Below are 26,435 nucleotides of genomic sequence, written 5' to 3' on the forward strand. Positions count from 1 at the left end.
AGGGCGTAGCTGGCTCTCAGCCATTGGTCAGAGGGAAGGAAATTAGTCGCAAACATGGAAGTATTATACCTCAGTGGTCTTAATGAATATAATGAGCAGCCTAGTGCGACGAAAATTACTAAAAGTATCACCAGTCGTTTACTTTTATAATGGTCATCATCGATATTACAATGATAAGACACGTTAATGTTACTAGAAGCATCATGGTAAAATCATGTTAGCCAAAGTTCTGTTTCAAGGGTGGACGGAATTCCGGTAGGTAGCAAGTGAGATTCCGTGAGATTCCTCCAGAATACAGTCCAAGAGGCTAATGAGCCTGGCCCATACCATAGAAATCAATACGAGTACATCTACATACACCAGTTTAAAAAAAGAAAAAAAAAACTAATCAATTTGTGATCAATCCATGTGGAAGAAAACAAATATTAACTTGTGAATTTCGAGTAATGGAGAAACCCGTTTCTATGCATCCGTTGCGCTGATAGATTATTAAATAATATAATGTTTGTTGACAATTCCATAAAATAATAAATAATCTACAAACGAAAGAATGAGAAAGAAATTCGAATGGCAACAATTTCATTTCTGATATAATGATAGATATTATGAGTCCTTCTTGTTGTTAAGTCAATGAAGATAACATGAAACGTTAAAATTAATATTACTGTAGCAATATTAGCTAATAAGAACATGCATGCAAAATAAACACCCAACTTGCAGAATAAATCACGATAGACGACTCTATAAAATATATTTTTTTATATAATTCGGATTTGGTTTAGAATTTTCCACTTTCTAATTCTAGCTCTCCAAGTACACTCAAGATGTGATAAAATTTATTCTAACTAATATAACTATTTTGATGATTATATCAATCTCTACTAGTTTTGATGGTCAACGTATACATGAATGTTTTGGTCCTTCATTTACTTGAGAGAAGAAAGTTTATTCACCTTTTCAGTTTCTTATCCAGCCATAAATGAATTTGTTCGTCTATCTTATTTCAACATGTTCGATATCTGCTTATTTTTTTTTATTCATGTAGCGTAAAAACACCATATGGTGGCATCTTCTATTTCCCTGAAAGTTGGGTGTGGCTGTTACCCGAATTGGACACTGCTAACTAAATTTAAAATAATATCAACGCGTTGTTATATTCAGAAAGACATTTTGTAAAGAAATAAAAAAAAATAGTTATAAAAATGGCAAATTTAGATTATGTGTCATAACATATGACGTCATCTTGAGTTATTTGACAAATAATTTTCCATACACAAATCAAGATTCTATGACTCATCGTCCGAAATATGAAAATTATTACTGGCTTATGGCACTGGAATTAAACAGTAATTAATCCACCTTGACACAGCTAAGGCAAAACATAATTTCATTAATGTATTTGATTTAAATCACTTATTTAAACAAATTATAAAAGAACATTCAAAATGCTTCATATGTCGAGTTTAGTTTCCGGCATTGTAATCAAATTAAACTATAAAACAGCTTATAAAATATTGATAATCTTAAATTACCGCTATAACGTTGCGACAATGAAGAATTCAATACCAATAAGAAATGGGGTAAAAAAACATTTACCTTTTTTTTAACTTTGAAAAGCATTATTTCAGCATAAGAATTTCATGCGTATTTTCTAATCCATTTCAATGACGTACTCTTCAAGCAACGCAATTCCTTTATTGATCCCCTTATGCTTAGGCGCTCCATGAATACAATCTTATGTATTTTCAACATATGCTTGAATGAAGTCCATTAAACCTTAAAGAAGAACTTGCCTTGACCAGGTAAATGGAACAGACACAACGGTACAAAAGACGAACGATTTCCCTTAAGTAATTCATTATTTTGTTCTACTCTTATACGAAGTTTGAATGGAATTTATATTACTATGTACGAGCTGCAAAGACAAAGTAAGCGTGACACAAGAATTGATTGACAGATCGAGAAATGTATTATGAACCTGTAGTCCTTCATATTTCTAATTGGTGAAATTGCATATTACTCTTACTACATACAAAATACTACAATTTACATATATTTATGAGATCTTAACTATAAATACTATATTGCTCTTCAAAATATTAGAGAGAATGCAGTAGCGTTAAAACGAAAATCTCATGGCTACTATTTTCCTCATAATCATGCCATTATAAACGCCTTCTCCGATCTGGTATTTGAATCTCGACTACACCAACAGGAGCTTTGGTTAATGCATGACGACATTTCTTCCAGTGCCATTCTCAAGGCCTGACATTTCCAGGACGAGGTGAGTAGCCTTGATCGACAAAGAGGAAGACACCATCTGACTTGCTGGAAATAGTTATCTTCTTATTTCATGATTTTTTTTTTTGTCATGGATTTTGTTTTTGTTTTTACATCCTATATCAGTTATATTTTTTATATTACATTCTTTACCAGTCATAGAGGTTTTCTTCATAATTTCACAGAGAGAGAGAGAGAGAGAGAGAGAGAGAGAGAGAGAGAGAGAGAGAGAGAGAGAGAGAGAGAGAGAGAGAGTAAATTAGCAAGTGTTATTTGAAAATAAAATCACTCATTTTATATATATATATATATATATATATATATATATATATATATATATATATATATATATATATATATATATATATATATATATATATATATATATGGCGAAGGAAAATGTAGTTTTCTCAGCTTATTTCATTTTCAAGACAACAGACTTTCTTATTAAAGAATAATAAAAAACAAAAATACAATAAAGTTACTTTTATGTTATGCTTATTACCGAGTTTGCCGCTTGGACTAAAAATAGCTGTGAACATGAAAATCGTTGCATTTCTTTAATTCTATCCTTTATAGTAATACGATAAAATTTATACTCAAATCAACAAATTATTTATTTTTATGCAGAATCACATTTCACACAGGGGCAAACTTTCCTCTCATTCTTCGAGGCAACTTGTTTGTACGTGAGTCTTCTCGTTCCCTTGTCAATCAGCTGTTTCCTCTGTCCTAGAAACCGCATCACACCCACTTAGAAGGCTTCTCCAGATCTACACAGTTTTCAGATCAGTGGACTCCAATGTCGAGCGATTGAAGTCTGCTCTATATAATCAATCAGCAATTTTGGACGCGATTGAAAGAGCATTCACGATTAAATCAACGTTGAGCTCTTTCTTGATTTGTAATCTATTGGTAAATAAATTAATATTAAATCTCCTAAACGGTTAAGCCGATAGAGATATAAAACTGTACTGATATATTCTGACAAAACGTTATGTTGGAGTTTTAGTTGTCTCTAAAAAGATTAAATTCAAGGACTCGAAGGAAAGGTTAGAGATTAATCAAATTTGAAATGGATAAAGATATGAAAAAGCGCTAGATTGATTTTTACTTGATTACAAAATTACCACAAAATTTCGATTACGTAATTTATGAACCATAACAAAATTCCTTAAGATTGATAGCTTCAAAAATAAGTTTGCATAACAATGAAAAAGATATTTCGTTCAAGGTATTTCGCGCCCATGGAAAATCAGTGGTTGATCTAATATATATATATATATATATATATATATATATATATATATATATATATATATATATATATATATATATATATATATATATATATATAGAGAGAGAGAGAGAGAGAGAGAGAGAGAGAGAGAGAGAGAGAGAGAGAGAGAGAGAGAGAGAGAGCGTTCGGTGAACAATTTTACTTAAAAAGCAATAACTTTCATCAGGCCTTAACATCCATCACTATTTCGGTAGTTAATTACAGAATAAAGAGGATTTATCGGTTTTGTGATGAAAGTATTGATATTCAGCACAATAAATGTTATAACAAAACAACAAGCAAGCGCACACATACACATATATCCATATATGAAGTGTATGTTATGTAATGTGTTGGTACATTCAACATCAAGCATTCGACAGATGTATAATGGATGAACCGTTGTGCAGAACATTTCCACGAAGCCAGCAACGTCATATACCAACGCACACGGGTTAACGCATTATACATTCACCTATTAGTAAACACCCTCTTCACTTCTTTTTATGTGGACTCATGCACAAACAGAGCTTGAGACGCAGGGATGTTGAATACTATATACCAAACTGAGGCTTAGCATTTTCCTTTTTTTATGGATTCCCGTGAATAAATCACAGGGTAGAAAGTGACGTGTACCATTGCCAAATTTGTTGCCACTCTTTCACACAACAGCCTGAATTGTGAAAATTAATTCCCGACGGGATATCCATCCATCTACCAAGGCATTCTCCCCAATTGGGGGGGGGGGTTTAGCCGATATAAAAAAAAAATATGGGACTTTTCTTCTATTATCTCCTCCCATTCTGACGAGGGATTCAGCAGTTTGGTTGATAATGCTAGGGTGCCGCAGCCCACGTCCCTTTCCTACCTGACAATCTGTCGGACAGGGGTTCAAACCACTCATACTCGATTGTTCCTAGTGAGATAGGGATGGGGGGGGAGCCTACAGGTCTACCTGCTGAGTCATTAACAGCCATTGCCTGGCTCTCCATAGTCATAGCTTGATGGAGAGAGGGCTTAGGTACTAATCATATATGGTCAGTCTGTAGGACATTCTCCTGTCCCTTGTCCCTCGCATTCACGTGTCACTTTTAAAGCTTTGCTTTAAAATCAAAGTAAACTCATTATGGAGTAAGTAAGTAAAATAAATTGGAACTTCATCACAGACAACATAAGATTTCTTTTTAAAAATCAGGAGTAGTTATCTCCTAGTCGAGCGGCATGCGCGCTCCGTTTGCAATGAGAGAGACCGGAGTTGACATTAGAACCGAAAGAGACAGTTGTGGAAAAGAGAGAACTGCAGAGAAGAAACTATACTTGCATGTTCATTGTTTTGTCATATATCTCCCCCTATATAATAAAGAGCAAGTCTCTCTCTCTCTCTCTCTCTCTCTCTCTCTCTCTCTCTCTCTCTCTCTCTCTCCTCTCTCTCTCTCTCTCTTTATATATATATACATACATACATATATATATATATATATATATATATATATATATATATATATATATATATATACATATATATATATATATATATATATATATATATATATATATATATATATATATAAACTTTCCTGTCACAGTGGGCGGCATTGCCAAAATATGATGACTACTGTACTCGGTCTCTCTTGGTTCTTCGGGCAGGGGGGAGAGGGAGTTATTAGGAAAGGGGGAGGGGATGGGAAGGGTTAAATCTATGTATGTATGCGTGTGTGTATGTATATATATATATATATATATATATATATATATATATATATATATATATATATATATATATATATATATATATATATATATATATATTGCATAATGAAAGCACTGAGAAATAAGAGAGAAAAAAAGCACGGAGAAACCGACTAAGTCAGTCTGAAGACAAATCGGTGTTGACAAGCGCCATGCAGACGGTTTTGAATTACCGAGTGGCGCACATCCCCTGAAATCTTATACGCCACTCAAACACGAAACGGAAAATCTCAGCATTTTAAAACGAGATTCCGTGCAATTTTACCAGTGAAATCTCTTATCATATCTTTTTTTTATACATATTATACCGGGTGTAAAATTTCGGTGTTTCAAGCTTTTCCTTCCTTGGAAAACACTACATGAACCCCAATTAATTCTATATTCCATCTTCATATAGGAAAATTATTCCAAAACCTCTCTGGCTGCCACCAACGGTAACTATACTCATTATTTTTAATGGGGCGCATTTGCACTGACTCGCAGCGGTGCTCTTTCAGCTCGGAAAATTTTCCTGCCACCTAATTGGTTAGAATTATCTTGTCTAACCAATCAGCGATCAGGAAACTTTTCCGAACTAAAAGGGCTTCCCTGCGAGTCTGTGTAAATCTGCCTCACTAAAAAGAATTGACTGTAGGCTACCAATAACAACAAACTTCCATCACCCATAGTGCAGACATTTCTTTAGGATTTTTGAAGCGTTCCTTTAGCCACTATATGCACTTGCTTTATATCCTTTTATTTTACCGACATAGTCACTACTCTCCTCCAATATGGCTTTTGGGTTTTACAAGTTGTATTTGGGTGGGGGGGGGGAGTCAATGGTCTGAATACATATAGTCCAAGTTCGATAAATCCAGGAATCAAATCCAATCATCTCTCATTTCAACTAGCGGAGCATCTTTTAATCTCGAATCTCTCACTGGTTCTCTTCCAGATAAGTCAAATGAGCGAAGGCATGCAAAGATTTTAATAAGTCAAGAAAAGCAGGATTAACTTAGGCCTCGAAAAGTACAGCCCTTAGGCAAGCATCGGTTTATGGCAACAGGTTTGTTCTCTCGCCATTGCTACAGCCTTTCAGCATTAAAGGTTAATTATTGGAGGAGAATTGGTTCATATTGGGAAATAAGGTGGATATACAATAAGTGCCATTCGTTTTTATATGACAACGTAACGTTAATCAGCCGCTTCCAGGTTTCTTGTCTTTCAACATCTACTTATATTTTATTTAATACCTGTAACTGCTGTTGTTGTTGTTGTTGATGTTGCACATTTTGGAATATCTATTATGAATATAAAATAATGATAAAACTCTTAAGGTTACTGCAATAAAAAATGCATAAGCTCTTTTATAAGGTGAAATGAAGCATGTACGGAACTTCTCCGGCAGTTTGATGCGAACAAATAAAGCTGAGTCGGCGAATTTTTCACAAGCCTTTATTCGTGACAATTGCAACATGTAATAGACAAGTGATTATTACCAGAAGTACTAATTTGGTTATACAGATAATGTGTCACGAAAGTGAAATCCTTGGCATCAACTAAAACTGGTACCTCTATGAAGTCTTGACAAACTACTCTTTTAGGAATTTCCCTAGTTCAATTAAGCGGTATCATATTACTTTTTTCACCTTGAGCTGCGACACATGCTGCTATATATATATATATATATATATATATATATATATATATATATATATATATATATATATATATATATATATATATATAATATATATATATAATATATATATATATAATATACATACATATATATATATATATATATATATATATATATATATAATAGATCTATACAAACACACACACAGTAGATTGTCCAGGGCACCAGCCACCCGTTGAGTATAACGGTAGAGAGTTATTGGGTCCTTTGATTGGTCAGACAGTACTACACTGGATCCCTATATCTTGTTACGGCTCATTTTTTCTTTGCCTACGCATACACCGAATAGTCTGGCCTGTTCTTTCTACATTCTCCTCTGTCCTGACACACGACAACACAGAATACCAAACAATTAACTAGTGCACTGTAATTGTTCAGTAGCTATTTACCCTTGGTAAAGGTTGAAGAGACTCTTTAGCTATTGTAAGCAGTTATTCTAGGAGGATACTCCAAAATCATACAGTTGTTCTTTAATCTTGGGTGGTTACATAGCCTAGGCACTATGGTCTTCGACAGTATTAGGATAGAGTTTTCTTGCTTGAGGGTGCACTCGGTCACAATTCTATCTTATTACTCTTCCGCTTGTCTTTTTGGAGTTTTTTATAGTTTACATAGCAAAGATTTAATGTTGACACTGATCTTAAAATATTCTATTCTAATTGTTCAATACTACTCTTGCAGATTATTTATTTCCTTAATTCCTTTCCTCACTGGCCTGTTTTTGCCTGTTGGATCCTTGCTTTTCCAACTATGGTTGTAGCTTACCTAGTAGTAGTAGTAGTAGTAGTAGTAGTAATATATATATATATATATATATATATATATATATATATATATATATATATACACATATATGTGTATAAAAATAATTTTACAAGTGTAAAATGATATCTTATTCAATTATAAATTAACAATTTACAGTAAGGCCCGAACGGTGTCGAACAACGCATATGTATAGAAAGCAATGCAAAAACATTTTACTTCTTCGTCACAATGATCAAAATAATATTTCTCAAGGAAGCTCCAAACAAATAAACCAACACAGAAAGACAATCCTCAACAAGGTACAAAGAAGACGACGTTTGAAAAATGATACGGATAGCAAAAAGACTCTCTCTCTCTCTCTCTCTCTCTCTCTCTCTCTCTCTCTCTCTCTCTCTCTCTCTCTCTCTCTCTCTCTCTCTCTCTCTCTCATTGCAGATGCAATGGTTGTTTTTGGTATTCCTTTTTTCTTTTATATATTGCAAAAACGAAAAAATATTTCTTTTTCATATATGAAGACATATGGTATCCAACACCTGAAGGATTATGTATTTTATTTAAATGGTAACTCGAATTAACAGTATGAAAAATAAACGCTAGATTGGTAACAAAAATAATCAAATAATAAATTTATCGTCACACGCAGCGAGAGTGTCTTCCCATTTTCCCATGTCTTATTTACATCTGATATCATATATATATAAACACACTAAATGGAAGAGCTCCAGAGAAAGCAATAAATCCCTACCTTGGCTCCTAAATTGTTAATGAATCCCTCGACCAGAAAAAAACACTAAAACATTGGGCGCCTCATCCACCTACACAGGAAGCTCGTTATTCCTCCTAACACCAATGCATTATATATTCTTTCCACAGATCTAGCGTCCTCCATTCTTTTAAAGGGACCGAATCATTTGAAAACGCTTATCTATACCGCGTATACCTACATATCTCACCACTTCAATTCCTTCTTATAAGACTATGTAAACTGTTTATCTAAATAGCTTCGATCTTCATTCTACAAATTGTATTCAACATCCATTGTTCACTTGCTTGAGGGAGAGTTGGCCTAACAGTTCATTTGTACATTCCCCTCCTCGCCGGCAACTTTCTTGCTCCACGTATTGAGTTCCTCCTCTTTTATCCCATCTTAGAATCAAAATTTAGATATCTATACAAAGTAACTGGTTTAATTTCCATTACAAAGAAAAGCATTCCCTGCCCCACCTTCCTGATTTCCATTCATCTTCCTAACCTGTACCGTGGATCACACCTACTATCAGCTTTAACATCTTGCAAATCTTACGAACTTTAAAACTCTCCTTTCTCACGACTTTTGACCTACATCTGCCGCACTTCCCCGGACTTCTCACTCTATGAATTGGGATATTAAATAATCATGAAAAAATATCTTCTTGTCTTTATATCTATTACACCAAAGTAGTCCCTCTTCCATGTATATATACTTCCCTTTCATTGGGAAAGTTCTTAATCACTCAGCAATCCATCGTTTATGTCACTAATTCTCAGCATCCTTACACTTCCTATTGATATTATCAAAACTTGTCCCTTTTACTTTCAAATTTCATTCTTGTCCTATCAGTATTTATGTAATTAATCTTATTACTAAAAGAAATTCTACCATAAACCTTTCGAGGTGTAATGCTATACTCCAATAATTCTTACAGGTCATTCTGTTACCTTTAAACAGTATAACGAGAGAGAGAGAGAGAGAGAGAGAGAGAGAGAGAGAGAGAGAGAGAGAGAGAGAGAGAGAGAGAGAGAGAGAGAGAGAGAGAGAGAGAAGGGGGGGTTACGGTTGGGAAATAAAGAATTCTTAAGAGTAAATGAGAATGGAGAGGGTCATATAAATGTATTTATAAAAGGAATCCAATAATGGAATTACATACTTTCCATGGATAAATATTCATAAATATATTTGGGAATGAAAAAACTGAGGAAAAGAGCAGATTGAAAAGCAAAACGGAGGATGAACTGGCGAAAAGTGGAAAGGTCGAACGTACAGTATATCTGATCATTACTTGGTTGATGTAAAAGATGAGGTTTATATAAGTTGGAGAGAAATGGCTGAAATAATTTTAAAATGGAAGTAAGAAGAGCATACATGGAAAGAAAGGATAAAATGTGGTTTGGGTTAAAGACAAGAGGTTAAAACAATACCTGCAAATTTCATTTGGTGTAAGAGGGTAGGAAGAGGGAATAAAAATAAGTTAGAGGAAGAAATAAAAGAGTATTTTTTCAGTAGGAAGGATATCGTAATAAAGAAAAAAGAACGAAAAGGGCAAATAATAAAATTCCGAAATTTATACAGAAAATTACAGTGAATAAAAAGGTACTATGGAGAGAGAAAAGTTATTATAAACAGACGGATTTAAGAAAAAATGTGCAAATGGAGATTATTATTGGATGTGGAGACGAATGGCACAGAAATTGAAAGAACTAGTGTACAGCTGGGATTGCTTATAAAAATGACTGCCGAAGGCATAAGAGGGCCATTATAGAGTTGAAGAGTGGAAAGACAAAAGACAATGATGAGATTGGGTGGTTCACCAGGGTTTTTAAGCTAAGTCCGGATGAAGAACGGTTCCCAGTTAGTATGTGTATACATACATACATACATACATACATACATACATACATACACACACACACACACACACACACATATATATATTATATATATATATATATATATATATATATATATATATATATATATATATATATATATATATATATATATGTCTGTGTGTGTGTTTGTGTGTGTTGCAATTATCCACTCAACTGATATATCCCAAAGAATAACATCAATGAAGAACATTTTGAGGACCACTTATGACATCATTAAAAACATGCTTATTCTACTTAAAATTAAATAACTTGATTTAACAATAATGGACATAATCCTTTTATTATAAAACTAATCCAGAAAAGACGACAGTGGACTGGGACAGCAAGTAAAAGAGAGGTCAAATTCATCGACGGGAAAGCCAGAGAAGACGGGTCAGTATTGATCATATCAGATAACTGGGTTGAGGTTTTTCTCGGGATTCCGCACCAGGAGGCCTTACTACTCAGGGACTAAAAATCATCTTCAAAGATGAATTATTTCTAATTCCCTTAATTTTTCAATAGCTTCAAAAATAATCATGGCTATAAAACGTATAATATCATACACATATCGTAAATCTTTACCATCGATTTCTAAGCGTAAAAGACATGATCATCTGTAAAGGTTTTTATGTAAGTTCGTGAGCAGCCTCACGAAAACTTTCGTGAATTCTGCAGGAGCTGACCATATATTACTAAAATGAACGTCAGTCCAAACATTTTACAGTTTTCAGTGACATGCACGCACCATCGCTCAACTTCTATTTACGTCCAATAAAAGCGTATAGGGAAAAGACCACACACAAACAGAAACAAGCCAAGATGATGAACGATTAAGACAACGGCAAAATTACTAACACAACAATTCCTACTATTCGCGGAAACTGGATTCTAAAAAAAGACCCAAAATTATTATCTACACCAAAATTACTCCTGCCATTCAACATCCCGCGCATGCAAGCAAACACATTTCCAGCACAGCATTTAGCCAGCATAAACATTCAAGTTATAATTATCCGCACGGAAGGGAATAATTGGACACCGTCTGAACCAAAGAATTATTAGGAATCCTACATAAGAGAAAGCGAGTAATTTTACTAAATGTCTTTACAAAATGCAGAACAAGACGATTCCCGTGACAAAGGAACTCTTGCGTGGAGGATCGCATGCAAGAACTGCTTGTTGGTTGTCCAGCAACGCAATGTTTTGCTACGTTTGGAAAGTCCAGGCTTGCGTCAAATGGATGGCGTTCGAGTTTTGGGAGGGGCGGGAGGGGCACTCTCACAAAAAAAAAAAAAAAAAAAAAAAAAAACGTATTACAACTTCATTTTGCATTTATAACAAGCTTTTTAAAATGAGATCACCGAACGGGTACGCATTAAATATATGGCCAATGTCGAGTCGAGATATATGAGGATATATAAATCCCATTAAATATATGGCCAATGTCGAGTCGAGATATATAAATCACAACTAAAAAGGTCATACATTATAATGATAGATTACAAAAGCCCTCTGTAGCAAATATAATTCCGTATTTCCATGGCAACGTTCATGCATAAAATATATATGAAGGATAACATAGCGTTCACTGACCCAAGTCATTCATTTGGATACATATCTCTCAAATTGTTACTTAGAATACCTCTTGACGATATCAGTAGCGTCATAAAATAGTCAATATTTCAATCTCTCTCTGTCTCTCTCTCTCTCTCTCTCTCTCTCTCTCTCTCTCTCTCTCTGTGTGTACCATAAAAAAAGGACGCAGAGGGAGAAAAGCCCCATAATGAAAGTTATATGACCAAAGGTCTCACCCTTTTCAGGTGCTATGACCAAGAACGAAATCGAGTCTCCAGAGACCTCATTAATGGACTTCGCTCTCCTTTCAGAGGTAGTTTCATCTACCATAATGCCATCTGAGAAAGAGCCCAAAATTACTTTGAGAGAGAGAGAGAGAGAGAGGAGAGAGAGAGAGAGAGAGAGATGAACTAACACAATAATAATAATAATAATAATAATAATAATAATAATAAAAATATTATTATTATTAATAATAAAAATAATAACTTTAATTATTTCAATAATAATAATAATAATAATAATAATAATAATAATAATAATAATAATAATAATAATAACAAACACTATTTGTGGCCTCACGAAAACACTAGTCTTTTGAGAAACCAACAAATGCATTCCAGAATCCCGTTTCTTGCCCAAATTTTAAATATCGTTTGATACAACAGTTATTGACGAATTTAAAACAAAATAAAAATGGTGGGGAGGAGAGTAATGTCATATGATTCTTAGTTACAATAAGTTTAGTCAGTCAATTTGAATCTGCAACGAAGGAAAGCAATACTGCTATGGTTGTTGGGGAATTCACCCGTGAGTCTCCCGGAGTTGCTGGGCTGTATTCCAGAAGTATATTGGAATTTATATATTGTCCATACTATAGAAATGTCTTATAAGAATTTTGGTAAGCTACTTGTTCATCTTATATATATATATATATATATATATATATAAATGGAATAACAGAGGTTCTGCTTTCACCAACTGAGTTACTATAGGTTTATAAAAAAACATTAAAACCTTCACAAAATTAGAATTTCCCGTAAAATAACTGAAATTCATGCTTACAGTAGTTTCAAGCAATTACCATGGAATGATACCAACACTTCTGAATTCGTCACATTAAAATATAGTATATAGCATTTAATTTTGATATGTTGATACAATCACCAAAATTAGTTATAGAAATCAACAACAAAAACAAAAACAAAATATACCTCCACTGAAAGATAAAAAAAGAAATATACTGCAAATGTCAATAAACAACTAATGAAGCGGACATTATTATCAGCAAATATTCCAACTCGATAAATCAGAATTCATTCGATACCATATTGGTGAAAGAAAAGTGAAGAGAAATTTCCCAAAGTCTCGAATATACAAAGGGACTATAATTACGTTTGTGTGCCATGTCCAAGACAGACTGCCAGGCGCCACGAATTCATTCCTAATATTGATTAGTCTGAAAGGTGTCTAGATCGAGTGTGTCCCACTGTCAAATTGCTCTCTCTCTCTCTCTCTCTCTCTCTCTCTCTCTCTCATATACTACCACATTAATAACGTGAGGTGTAGCTTGCACGAATATCTACGTCAAGTGCAGGTATTCATAGAAAGCATGTAAATGCACGCATACGAATCACTAATAATACTCGTTAAGATTGTTTTACATCGTTTATAAAAGCTGCAATTTGGGCGTTGGTATATAAAGCTTGTAACTGGATGATAACCTCAAAAACATTATAAAAGGGTATATTTAAAATATATATATATATATATTATATATATATATATATTTCGAATCACGCTCAGCGGCATTGGCAGAAGTATTATTACTCTGTGTTCTCTGTTCCTCGGGTAAAGGGAGTGTAGTCATACCCTTATAAGAGGGGGGTATCCCAACTGAATCTGCGTGTGTGCAAATCTATTTAAATATCTAGGCGTCATTTTTGACGGATCGCGTACACTAGTGTTGTATATTAGGAATCTAAAGAAATTCATCCTTCAATATACCAACTCTCTTTCAAGCATAATTCAAATCTAACAACCAGCACTTGGACTCAATATAACTCCCGAATGTTCAGGTTAAGTTTTTTGTAGTTCCTAACTAAGACACTCATCAAACTCCTTCAAGTACAAGTAGTGGCTTTTGTCATGCATTAAAACGCAAACAAGACAAGCAAGGTATTACGGCGCCAAAGTCTGATCGATGACGACGAACTCCACAAGTATTGGACTTTTCGTCATGAAATATTCATAGGACTGGTTGAACTATTTCCGTGGCCGCTCCAAGGATCGTTACTTCGCGAAAGGCGAAGAACCTCCATCGACAATTCTGGCGAGGCTTCAAAATCAATGAAAAGTTAATAAGGGAGGATTTTCACTAGATTCTATTTTCACTGAAGCACTAAAGTGTAGATGAAAGAATCTAAGTATATATATATATATATATATATATACACACAGTAGGTAGGTAGTAGGTTAGCCTTTTGACAGGCCAGACAGTACTATACTGGACCCTTCTCTCTGGTTTCGGTTCATTTTCCCTTTGCCTACACACACACACACTGAATAGTTTGGCCTATTTATTACATATTTTCCACTGTCTCATACACCTGACAACATTGGGATTAGCAAACAATTCTTCTAAATCCGAAGGGTTAACTACTGCACTGTAATTGGTCAGTGGCCACTTTCCTCTTGGTAGGGTAGAAGAGTGACTTTAGGTATGGTAAGCAGCTCTTCTAGGAGAAGGACACTCCAAAATCAAACCATTGTTCTCTAGTATTGGGTAGTGCCATAGCCATTGTACCATGGTCTTCCACTCTCTTGGGTTAGAGTTCTCTTGCTTGAGGGTACACTCGGGCACGCTATTCTATCTTATTTCTATTCCTCTTGTTTTGTTTAAAGTTTTTACAATTTATATCGCGAGATATTTAATTTAATGTTACTGTTCTTGAAATATTTTATTTTTCCTTAAGTTTCCTTTCCTCGCTGGGCTATTTTCCCTGTTGGAGCCCTTGGGCTTATAGCAATCTGCTTTTCCAAATAAGAGTTGTAGCCTAGCAAGTAATATATACATATATACAGTGTATGTATATATATATATATATATATATATATATATATAAATAAATATAGATAGATAGATAGATATATAAAGTTCAATGGAAATACAGACACAACAAATAAGGTTATAGACGAACCTCTTGAGATTGTTAATGAAAATACATACTTAAGATAGACAGTGTTTCCCCGGTGCAGGAGACAGAAATTAAAAGAAGGATAAGCTTGAGATAGAGAGCATTTAGTAAATAAAATGAGATTATGAAAAGTAAAATACCTCTTTCTCTAAAAAGAAAAGTATTTAATCAGATGGTCCTACCATTATTGACTTATGCATCAGAAACTTCCAGTCCTACTAAAGCCTTAGAACAAAAGCTAGTTACAACTCCAAGTGCTATGGAAAGAATAATGATGGGGTCAACACAAAGAGACAGAAAAACAGCAACATGGATACGAGTTAAAACTAAAATAGAGGATATTCTAACATGTAAGGAACTTAAATGGACGGGGCAGGACCTATAATGAGAATGACAGATAATAATGAACAAAAAAAATAACAGAATGGGTACCTAGAGATTGTTAACGAAGCAGAGGAAGGAAGAGAAGACGATGGATTGACGAGCTAAGACAATTTTCAGGTAAAGACTGACATAGAAAGATCATAAACTGACGCGAGAGGAAGGACATGTCTGAGATCTTTGTCCTGCAGTGAGCTAATAACGACTGATAATGATATATATTCCGTTAGTACAGTGCTTATGAAGTTATTCAAATGTTATAGTCCTGAAAAAAAAGTGGCTAAATTCTGTTTGTTAAAAGCGTTAAATAAAATGATCAACAATTATAAATTTATGAATAAAGACCCAATTCCTACAAGGATATTTTCAAAGATAGAATGTTCATATTTTTAGCTGAATGAATAACTTCAGACAAATAAACGAAATCCCTTTAAATAGAGAACAGGAATTGAACGAATTGAAGACAGGAAAATGATAAAAAACCGTAATAGGTACACTAGTGGTGAATCTAAGATTCACATTTCAAAATCGTTCAAATTTCCTCTTACCAAAATCACACACAATACTACAATTCAACATCTCCCAAAAATGTTAAAATACGCCTCCTCATGTCTACCATATTCTAACATAAATGTAACAAAGGTATGATGAAATCGTTTGGGCTGGAAAATAACACGCCATGAGTCATATCGTAGCCAATCGATAAAGCCAAAATGAAATATGAATGAAGCTGTAAGGGTCCTTAATCCCTAAAGACGACGAGTGAGGGAGGAAGAGAGCGTTCGCAAACACACGAACGAGAGAGAGAGAGAGAGAGAGAGAGAGAGAGAGAGAGAGAGAGGAGGTATCTTACCCTTACCTTTTGACATGTTTACCTTGGGATCAACAACAGTCGAATTACTACCATGTACATGATTCTCAGTTGGAGCCAATAGGCTAAAATGGGGTACAGAAAAACGTGTTTACAGAGTTCTAAAACACTATTACACACACACACACACACACAAACACACACACACTAAGATTGGTATCAAGGGTAATTATGTATTCTTTCATTCCTAAACAAACACGCCATTTGTTTACATATTTCATATTGCAATTAACACAACTGAACATATAATTACCATCACGCGACATAAATAAGACATAATAATTAACCATGAATAAATAAATGTAAAGGTGTCCAACTGTTTATTTACAACAGGATTGAAAACCAGAATTCATTAATGACTGGTAATAATTTCAAAAGGGCATAATGTTGAACGAATCTAAAAAACACCATATCTATAAATTCAGTCAAGAGGAATTGAAATGCTTACTAAATAAATTTACTGTTCAGTGGAAGCTCGCGTTTAATTGAATGAAATTACAACACTACTCCTATTTCATAAAAAAAAAAAACATTGCAGAAAAGCAAATTAATACATGCCCTCAATATATCATTAATAGCCATAACTATTATCATTATTACCAATACTAATATCATTATAATTTTTTGGTTAAAAAAGAAGTATAGGGGTTGTGGCAGCCTATTGAAAACACGAGACACGATTAAGGTTCATAGTTTCTGGTAGTGTTTACATCACCATCGTTGTAGGGGGTGGGGAAGCCTATACATAAATCTACCAACTGAGACATCCACAGCCATTGTCTGGCCCTTCCTGGTCTTAGCTTGATGGAGAAGGTGCATGATCGCTGATCATGTGTATATGGTCAGTCTCTAGGACACTGTCCCATCCCTTACAGAGAATTATCTTAACATACTCTATCATTGACTATATAATCTTTATTATCATAATCAATATTATTATCAGCATTACTAAGGCGAAGATCCAGCCAATCCTATCGCAAGCAAACCCAGGACTGAAGAAGGTACCAGCGCTCACTACCCGAGGCAAGTGTCATCACCAAGGCAAAGGCATAATGCGGTAACAGCACAAATCAATACCTTCAATACAAACTCGAGTTGACAAGCAACCACAGGCAGACACTTGGCAGTGTTCTTTCGATGTTAGCAATGGTTCATCGTCTTGTTTATTTGCTACAGTGGATAACTTGCTATTCGTGTAGGTTATATACACATAATCGACCCCAATAAATAAACATAGTGCATATTCACTTACCATATGGAGACATTTGGGAGTATAGTAATGAAAACACATTTAAAATACAAGGAATAAAACAGGGGCTTTTAAAAGAAATCCCTTCCTGTGTTTACGATCATATGTCATCCTTACTAAAGTAGGTCATCATTTTTGAAGAAAACAATAAACGAAAAAAACAAAACCCGTGTCGAAGAAAACACAGCCAAAATAATACGGTATATCTATAGAAAAAGAAAATACAAATAGTGAAAAATTAAGATGCAGCCAAGATATTACTGCCAATTTTGATACGCCACATAAAATCAAAGCAATACATGATAATCCTAATGTAGACAACAGACAACTAAGGCCATGAATTTGCAAGCATAGCAGAATGAAACACGAAGGAGGGAGGAAGGCATGCGAGCTCTATATTTAAAAAAATAGGTCACGAGGCTTTAATTCACGCACAAATTAGCATACAGAATTTTTAATAATTGCCGAAAGGAATAAATAGTAATTTTACAGGCATTTTACAGGTTGCCGAAGTATTAAATAAATAATCCAACGTTGAGCTCAAGATAAGGTGCACCAGCTATGCGAACTGACTGGCGCATATAGGAGGAGAGGGAGGGAGGGAGGGAGTTAAGCAAGACTGAACGTGGGGTGTGACAAGAGTCGAGGGTGGGCGTGCCTTGGGTGTATGGTGCCATGGAGAGGGAATGTTTAGCTATACGCCAATATTGACCGGAGCCCCTATAATTGGAGTAATTCCATTACAAATGTTGTTTTATTGCCTTTGTAAGGTCTTCGCTGAGAGACAGGGACATTATAGGGGTGAAAAGAAGCATCAAGAGGCTCTATGTATTTCTATTCCACCTTGGTATAAACACCTTCGTTTTCATAGGTATTAAGTCCTTCAATAATTATACACACACACACACACACACACACATATATATATATATATATATATATAACAACTGAATACATTGTAATTCGCTAAATCATTTGAAAATGTGTATTTAGTTTCCATGCTAGATATCATCTGACAGTTCCTGGATTTCCTATCAAATGTTCTCCAAAATGATAGTAGTCACAGACAGGATCTACATCAATGCATCCTCATCAGCCATTAATAGTCCACTGCAGAACAAAGGTCTCAGACAAGTCCTTCTACTTGCGTATGTGTATGGTATTTCTGTGCCAGTCCATACCTGCAAACTTTCTCAGTTCTTCAATCCTTCGTCTTCTCTTCCTTCCCCTGCTTCTTTTACAGTCTTTAAGGACCCATTCATTTTTTCTCAATGTCCATCTATTGTCTGTCATTCTCATTATATGTCCTGCCCATGTCCATTTCTTTTTTCTTACATGTTGTTAGAATATCCTCTACTTTAGTCTGCTCTTGTATCCATGCTGCTCTTTCTCTGGGTCTGTGTGTTATTTTTTGTCATTATTCTTTCCATAGCTCTTTGAGTTGTAACTAGCAATTTTCTGATACATAAGTTAATTATGGTAGGACTATCTCATTAAATACTTTTCTTTCCAGAGAAAGTGGCATTTTACTGTTCATAATCTCATTTTGTTTACCAAATGCTCTCCATCCCATGCTTATACTCCTTTTAATTTCGGTCTCGTCTCTCCAACCCATGCTTATCCTCCTTATAATTTCAGTCTCGTGTCCTAGGGAAACTCTTACTGTCTGCCATAAGTACGTATATTTATTAACAATCTCTAGAGGTTCGTCCATAACTCTTATTTGTTGTTTCTCTGCATTTTCATTCAACTTATCTTAGTTTTACTCATAATAATTTTCATTCCTACATTTCTGCTTTCTCTTTTCAAATCTTGTAACATCTTTTGTAATTCCTCCCATGGTTCAATAAACACAGCTATATCACCTGTTAATCTTAAGTTATTAAGGTATTCCCCATTAACATTAATCCCTAAATTTTCCCAATCTAAATGACAAAATTCTTCTAGGCATGCTGTGAATAATTTAGGATAGATAGGGTCTCCCTGTCTAACCCCTTTCTCTACCGGAATTTTCTCACTATATCTATTTAGTTTTAAGAATGCTGTACTTCCTGTATAGATATCTTCAAGTGTTCTAACATAAGATTCTTCTAATCCTTATTTTTTAGGGGCTTTCATTACTGCTGAGGTTTTGACAGAATTAAGAGCTTTCTCAAAGCCTATAAATGCCATACACAGTGATTTGTCATACTGTTGATTTTTCCATTAGCTGGTTAATTACATGGATATGGTTAGTTGTTGAATACCCACTTCGAAAGCCTGCATGCTCTCTTGATTGGTTGATTAAAGTCTAGATGTAAATATTTTATATATTACGGAGAGTAAACTTATTGGGCGGTAATTTTACAGGTCTTTTGTCTCTCCCTTTTTGTGAATTAATATAATGATAAAGTTTTTCCAATCTGCAGGTATAGCATTCTTGCAGACATTTTGATTATGTGATCACTTTAATTACGATACACAACTTCTCATTAATAAAAATAATATCCTAAAGATTATGAGACTTGTGTGAGGGAATTTTATATATTGTGAATGTAAAACAAAATAACTTATTTGGAGTGTAAGTGATGTAAATAAAGTATTAGAGAATAATCATAAACATCTCAATAATGGCAGTAGACTTTACATCCGGACGAATCACATGTCAAACAAGACCATATAAGTAAATAATTACACTTGAAGTTTAACATAATTAAAAGATATGAGTATATATAAACTTTATTTAATCTTTCTATTAATCTTTCTATTAATCAGATACCTTTCGATAGAGTAATGGTTGCTGTCAAAGAGTAATGGAAAAAAAATATATTCCTTTGAACGAAAAATGCTAAATATACTCTGGCAATGGTAGAACTATAGTAACTGGTTAGTTAATGACCAATTGAAAATGGTTTAATCTTAAAGGTGAAGAATTTGGTAAATAAATAACTATAGGATATACATGCACTACACCGTAAGCTTGTTGGATTCTTTTAGTAAAACTATAAAGCCAGACAAAGTATGGGAACACATTTCTTCATCTATTAGCGTGGTTTTTTCCATTCGTATGGGGTAACACGGTTGCCTTCTTTTTTAAGGACTTTGCTTTGGCTACCCTGCCTGACATCGCCTGGACCCCGGTAGCGCAAGTATTCCTATAATAATTTACGCTAACAACTCTGCTTCATAGATGTGGATAGCGCAGTATAAGCAAGAAGTTTCTATATGCTACTAATGAGCCTTTATGTAGGTGTGTGAAGTGGCTATGAGAATTTTAATTTTTGTTAAAGTTCGTTATGGAAAACATTTTATTGTGAATGTCGTTTTACAGCATCCATATAAGGGAGAGGGGATATTCTTTAAAAGATGTGTTAATATTCAATGCTGCAAAGAAAGAAAATAACGAGAGAGAAATTGGATAAAAATAGCGGCTATTAATTATAAGATTGCTTGGTTTTAATCAGCTGAAATTTTCGTTGAATTATAATTAATGTCAATTAGATGAAGGATAGTATATACAGTAACCCCAGATATACTATACACTAGTTTAATGGTTTAAAGGCAACGCAAGAATGGCTGGGGCAAAGGACAGTGACATCGCTCTATCGAAAAGGACAATGCCCTAGAGACTGACCATATACACATATGATCAGCGCCCAAGCTCCCTCTCCACCCAAGATAGGACCAACGAGGGCCAGGCAATGGCTGTTGATGACTCAGCAGATAGATCTATTGGCTCCCCCAAACGCCCCATCCTTAGCTCACAAAGATGGTAAAGTTGCAACGACCAAAGAAACTAACGAGTTTGAGCTGGACTCGAACCCCAGTCTGGTGTTCACCAGTCAGGGACGTTACCACATCAGCCACCACAACCATAGTGTCGGAGCTGTATTGGAAGTGTAATTTGCTGCATCATTCTACAATTTTGTTTACTTAAATACACAAATATACTTAAGGGCGTATATACTGTATACTTAAGAGTGTGTGTTTGAAGGAGGAGTGACTGGGTGTACGGATGTATATGAAAAAAATTTCTCATTGCAGTGTATTACAAATTTAGTTTATTTAAGATGTAAATACTTTCCCCCCCCCCTCTCTCTCTCTCTCTCTCTCTCTCTCTCTCTCTCTCTCTCTCTCTCTGACGGAAGTGATCATAAATAGGTTGTAAAATGGCTGGAAATGTTCCCGGTCCAACCCCCAATTTAAGGATGATCAAAGCTTTCCCTTCGAATCATTCAATCGATTGTGCAGTATCTTCAATGGTGATATATTTACCGTGTTTGGAAAAACAGAATTTTTTGTCTGTTTTTAGGTTTAGATGACCTTTTTGCTTAAAAATATCTTCAGAACGAATGAACTCCTTCATTTTGGGAGAATGTCCGCATGATCGATCAAATCTCAGATATATCGATAAATGAGATTTATCGCCATGAAAATCCTATTATCCTTATTAATAGAAATAAGATCTTAATTTACTTAGCGTCCCTAATTTCGGATAACTGAAGCCCTTTACAGCCAGCTTGGCCACTCAGTTCTGTTCCAAATAAGCTACTGATGTTAGAGGAAGATGGTTTTATGTCACCCAGAGTTCTTCCTTCCCTTGCAGTATCTATCTGATATAATTACAAAAGATAATTATTACACAATTATGATAATTGAGACCACAGAACGCGAACACAGACGTACATTTGCTTACAAACACACATTATACACACACACACACACACATATATATATATATATATATATGTGTGTGTGTGTGTGTGTGTGTGTGTGTGTAAAGATACAGATAAATATACAAGAATGTCTATCGCTCTTCATTAAATGTTGACATTTCCGAGATAAAGGTTTTGCGTTTATTTTAGTTTTATTATAACTTTTTATAACTTATTCAATCCTACAAAATTACTAAACAAAACAAATAAACTACGATGTAAATAACCTATGTAAGGATAACCAATAGAATTAAATCATTCGTCTAATGACATAATAATCAATCAAGAATAGTTTATATCAATTAGACGAGAGAGAGAGAGAGAGAGAGAGAGAGGAGAGAGAGAGAGAGAGAGAATGTGGGTGATATCTGCAAAGATTTAAAGATCTTAAAGGTGAGAAAGATTTTAGTTCCTTCATACAAATTGCTGGGAGCATCTCTCTCTCTCTCTCTCTCTCTCTCTCTCTCTCTCTCTCTCTCACACAGCTTAATTGCCCATTCCAATTTCATGACGCACAACACAAGAGCAACGCCTACAATACGCATTCGTCATTGCATTCTTTTTATTAGTTGAGTAATAGGTAACATGTTATGCGGTATCCGTCATACAGGCAGAGATGCCTAGTTAATTGTCGTGATACTCAATCTAAATTTGTAAACAAATAGTAGATTAAGAAATGTCAACAAACTTTTACATGTTTTATTTTAGTACACACGAACACGCGCGCGTGCGCTCACACACACACACACTATATATATATATATATATATATATACATATATATATATATATATATATAAATCACTTCCTGAGCGGGGATACCGTAGCGTGGTGAAATGGTTTGTGTATCGCCATGATCAACATAGCTGTATTCGTCAGGGCCACCCATACTAGGTTGGTTTGCTGAGAGCGATCAAACAAAATTCCCCTGACATAAACTGACATGCCAGAGGCCTTTGTCCTGCAATGGACTAGAAACGGCTGCATTTGTTGTTGTTGTTGTTGTATATATGACATATGCATATATATATATATATATATATATATACTGGGTAAGTGCATTCAAATAAGGCTTGTGCATAAGTATGTGCCTCTACTTTCGATCCAAGAATATCGATTGAAACGAAGCTTATCCCCAAAAATTCCAGCTCCAAAGATTATCGATTAAATGAGGACTTGAAATGAAAATATATTGCCAACTCATCCTTTAAATAATCCAGGAACTTCAGTTATACTTAAAGGAAATTCGATTAAAATTTGCGAGAAATTCTAGCGCAAAATCTGAATGTGAAGTTGGTTAATTGCTTTGTGTAATTATAATCCCCAGGAAACGGGACAACCCGATGTTGACAAGTGAACTGGAACAAATGTTTCCAGAGAACCTGCGAACAAGTGACGGCCTAATTTACTGCGACTATCTTCTAAAACCCAATAAAATTTGCGTTGGCTCTATTAACGACGCAAAATTTAACTTGCGACGGGAATGACGCAAAAAGATTAAAGAAAAGGATAAGTGCCAATGTCATTTCGATTCTCAAAAATGAATGTTTCCAAGACTCACCATGATGAGAGTTTCGGTAGATTTCCGGGCGAATCGTCAAGGAAATAAAGTGAAAAGACGAGGCGTCGATTGCCTAAGGCTTGCAAGAACTGGGAAATGTAGCCCTCGCAACACACACGGCCTAACTACTTCAACCGCGGAAGGAGACATGCGGAGAGAGGGCGGGGCTGGTTCGTCCACCAGTGGAACCTGCGCGCGCAGCCCATAAAACCTTTCCCACTAACACATTTCGCCTACTGCCAAAAAATACTCTCAGTGCCATTAATTTTTCAAAATTAAATCAATTTAAAAAAACAGAAAAATTACAATATCAAAGTTAGTAACAGAGGTAACATGCAAAAGGGGGAGGTTTTATTGCAACTCTTATCCTTAAACCAAAGACTTCCTTCTCTCCAGGGGTATAAAGTCGATTATCCCACTGCTGTTGACGTCAATAACAACTTATTGATTAAAGCAAAGATATGTTGCATTAGGCTGCGACGGTCAAGTTTCATCGCATAACTATAGCTTCTCTGGAGTTATGTCACAAAAGCCTACCTGCTCCCTGACATAACTATCTCTCTCTCTCTCTCTCTCTCTCTCTCTCTCTCTCTCTCAGGTGGATAAAACTCCATAAACTTGGCTGAATGTGCACTAACTTTGTAAATATACGAATTCCTTGGTTGACTGCAGTCTGCAGTGGTTGCTTCGGTCTTTCACAGGTGCATATTTTATTTTTGCTTACGAACCTGATAACAGTTCTAATAATATATATATATATAATATATATATATACACACACTTATTTGTGTGTATGTGTGGTAAAAAATTGTCAAAGTTAAGCCATTTACCATGTCTCTAGAAAAAAAAAAAAAAGTTTTGAGACATTCATACCTTGAGAGTTGAACCAAGGATGAATCTCTCAAGTAAAAATCTTTCATGCGTCTGCCTGCCAAAGTACAGGTAGGTCTACATGTCAATCAGTCCATCGTCAAATCTCCCAACGCCATTATCCTTTATTTTTAAATGACCTCTTCTAACTGCTTTCTAATTCGCAGCACCTCCCAATAATCTAATCTTTCCTGCTACGTATGGCCCTCGTTTTTATCACGTGACCAAACCTTCTCATAAGGACAATAACGATCATCACTCGTTTTCATCACATGACCAAACCTTCTCATAAGGACACTAACGATCATCACTCGTTTTCATCACATGACCAAACCCTCTCATAAGGACACTAACGATCATCACTCGTTTTCATCACGTGACCAAATCATCTCATAAGGACAATAACGATCATCACTCGTTTTCATCACATGACCAAACCTTCTCATAAGGACACTAACGATCATCACTCGTTTTCATCACATGACCAAACCTTCTCATAAGGACACTAACGATCATCACTCGTTTTCATCACATGACCAAACCTTCTCATAAGGACACTAACGATCATCACTCGTTTTCATCACATGACCAAACCTTCTCATAAGGACACTAACGATCATCACTCGTTTTCATCACATGACCAAACCTTCTAATAAGGACACTAACGATCATCACTCGTTTTCATCACATGACCAAATCTTCTCATAAGGACACTAACGATCATCAATCAATAAATCAATCAATCTTCCAACGCTGGCATTTGTACCATATATCTCGCACTTTCAACATATCTTACAGCACATCTTTCAGGTAAAAAAATTCCTCTTTTATTAAGTCAATCTTGATCTCTCACGGTCAATCATCATCATTTCATTTTCGCGAGAAAGAGTTAGTTAATAAGTTTATCCAACTAAACTTTAGCTTCCACTGAAACACCAACCTAAATACCTTTCTCATGAACCCTGATATACTCTTTTCCTTCTCTCTCTCCCTCCCATCCACCTTCAGCTATATTCACCCAGATATACTTACATGAATCCTCTGTTTTGATTCTTCAATCACCCTTATGTTCATCCATACCATCTTTTCCCAGTTTTCTATCTTCATAATAATCACTTCTCAACATTCTCTTCTTGCAAATAGTTTCAAACTTTCACAAGACTGGAAGTTTTTCTTCACACCCCCAAATCAATCCTATCTTCAGTAAACATCAGCATTTATACAGAAACTAACTACTTATTTCTTACTACACAGCTTTGAAATTATATTCAATATTGCAACAGGACTTTTCAAATCAGTCAATCAATAAAAGCATTGACTAACAATGGATATATTTTCATCCCAACCAGTAACTCTATTCTGGCACATGCTTCTCATAAATCATAAAAAAATATTATTTACTTTTTAACAACTTATCATTTATATCATGTGATATCAACACCTCCGACAGAGAGAGAGAGAGAGAGAGAGAGAGAGAGAGAGAGAGAGAGAGAGAGAGAGAGAGAGAGAGAGAGACTCTATTCTGGCACATGCTTCTCATAAATCATAAAAAAATATTATTTACTTTTTAACAACTTATCATTTATATCATGTGATATCAACACCTCCGACAGAGAGAGAGAGAGAGAGAGAGAGAGAGAGAGAGAGAGAGA

The 26,435-nt window shown here is 34.9% G+C and overlaps 1 protein-coding gene across 2 annotated transcripts in view; it reads right to left on the bottom strand.

Annotated features, from left to right (window-relative positions):
* The window catches only part of LOC137632294 (tubulin alpha-3 chain-like), a 112,580-nt gene that overhangs the window by 37,763 nt on the left and 48,382 nt on the right, over window positions 1-26,435 (bottom strand). Inside the window, exon 1 of one of the 2 annotated variants that reach the window (XM_068364200.1) lies at window positions 23,914-24,072. The exons of the other annotated variant lie outside the window; for it this stretch is intronic. Coding sequence (XP_068220301.1) covers window positions 23,914-23,916 — 3 coding nt within the window. The 5' untranslated portion in view covers window positions 23,917-24,072. Of the gene's footprint in view, window positions 1-23,913; window positions 24,073-26,435 lie in introns of those variants that run through there. 2 annotated transcript variants of the gene reach the window in all.

This window comes from Palaemon carinicauda, chromosome 41 (genome assembly GCF_036898095.1).
Source record: "Palaemon carinicauda isolate YSFRI2023 chromosome 41, ASM3689809v2, whole genome shotgun sequence".
Lineage (NCBI taxonomy): Eukaryota > Metazoa > Arthropoda > Malacostraca > Decapoda > Palaemonidae > Palaemon > Palaemon carinicauda.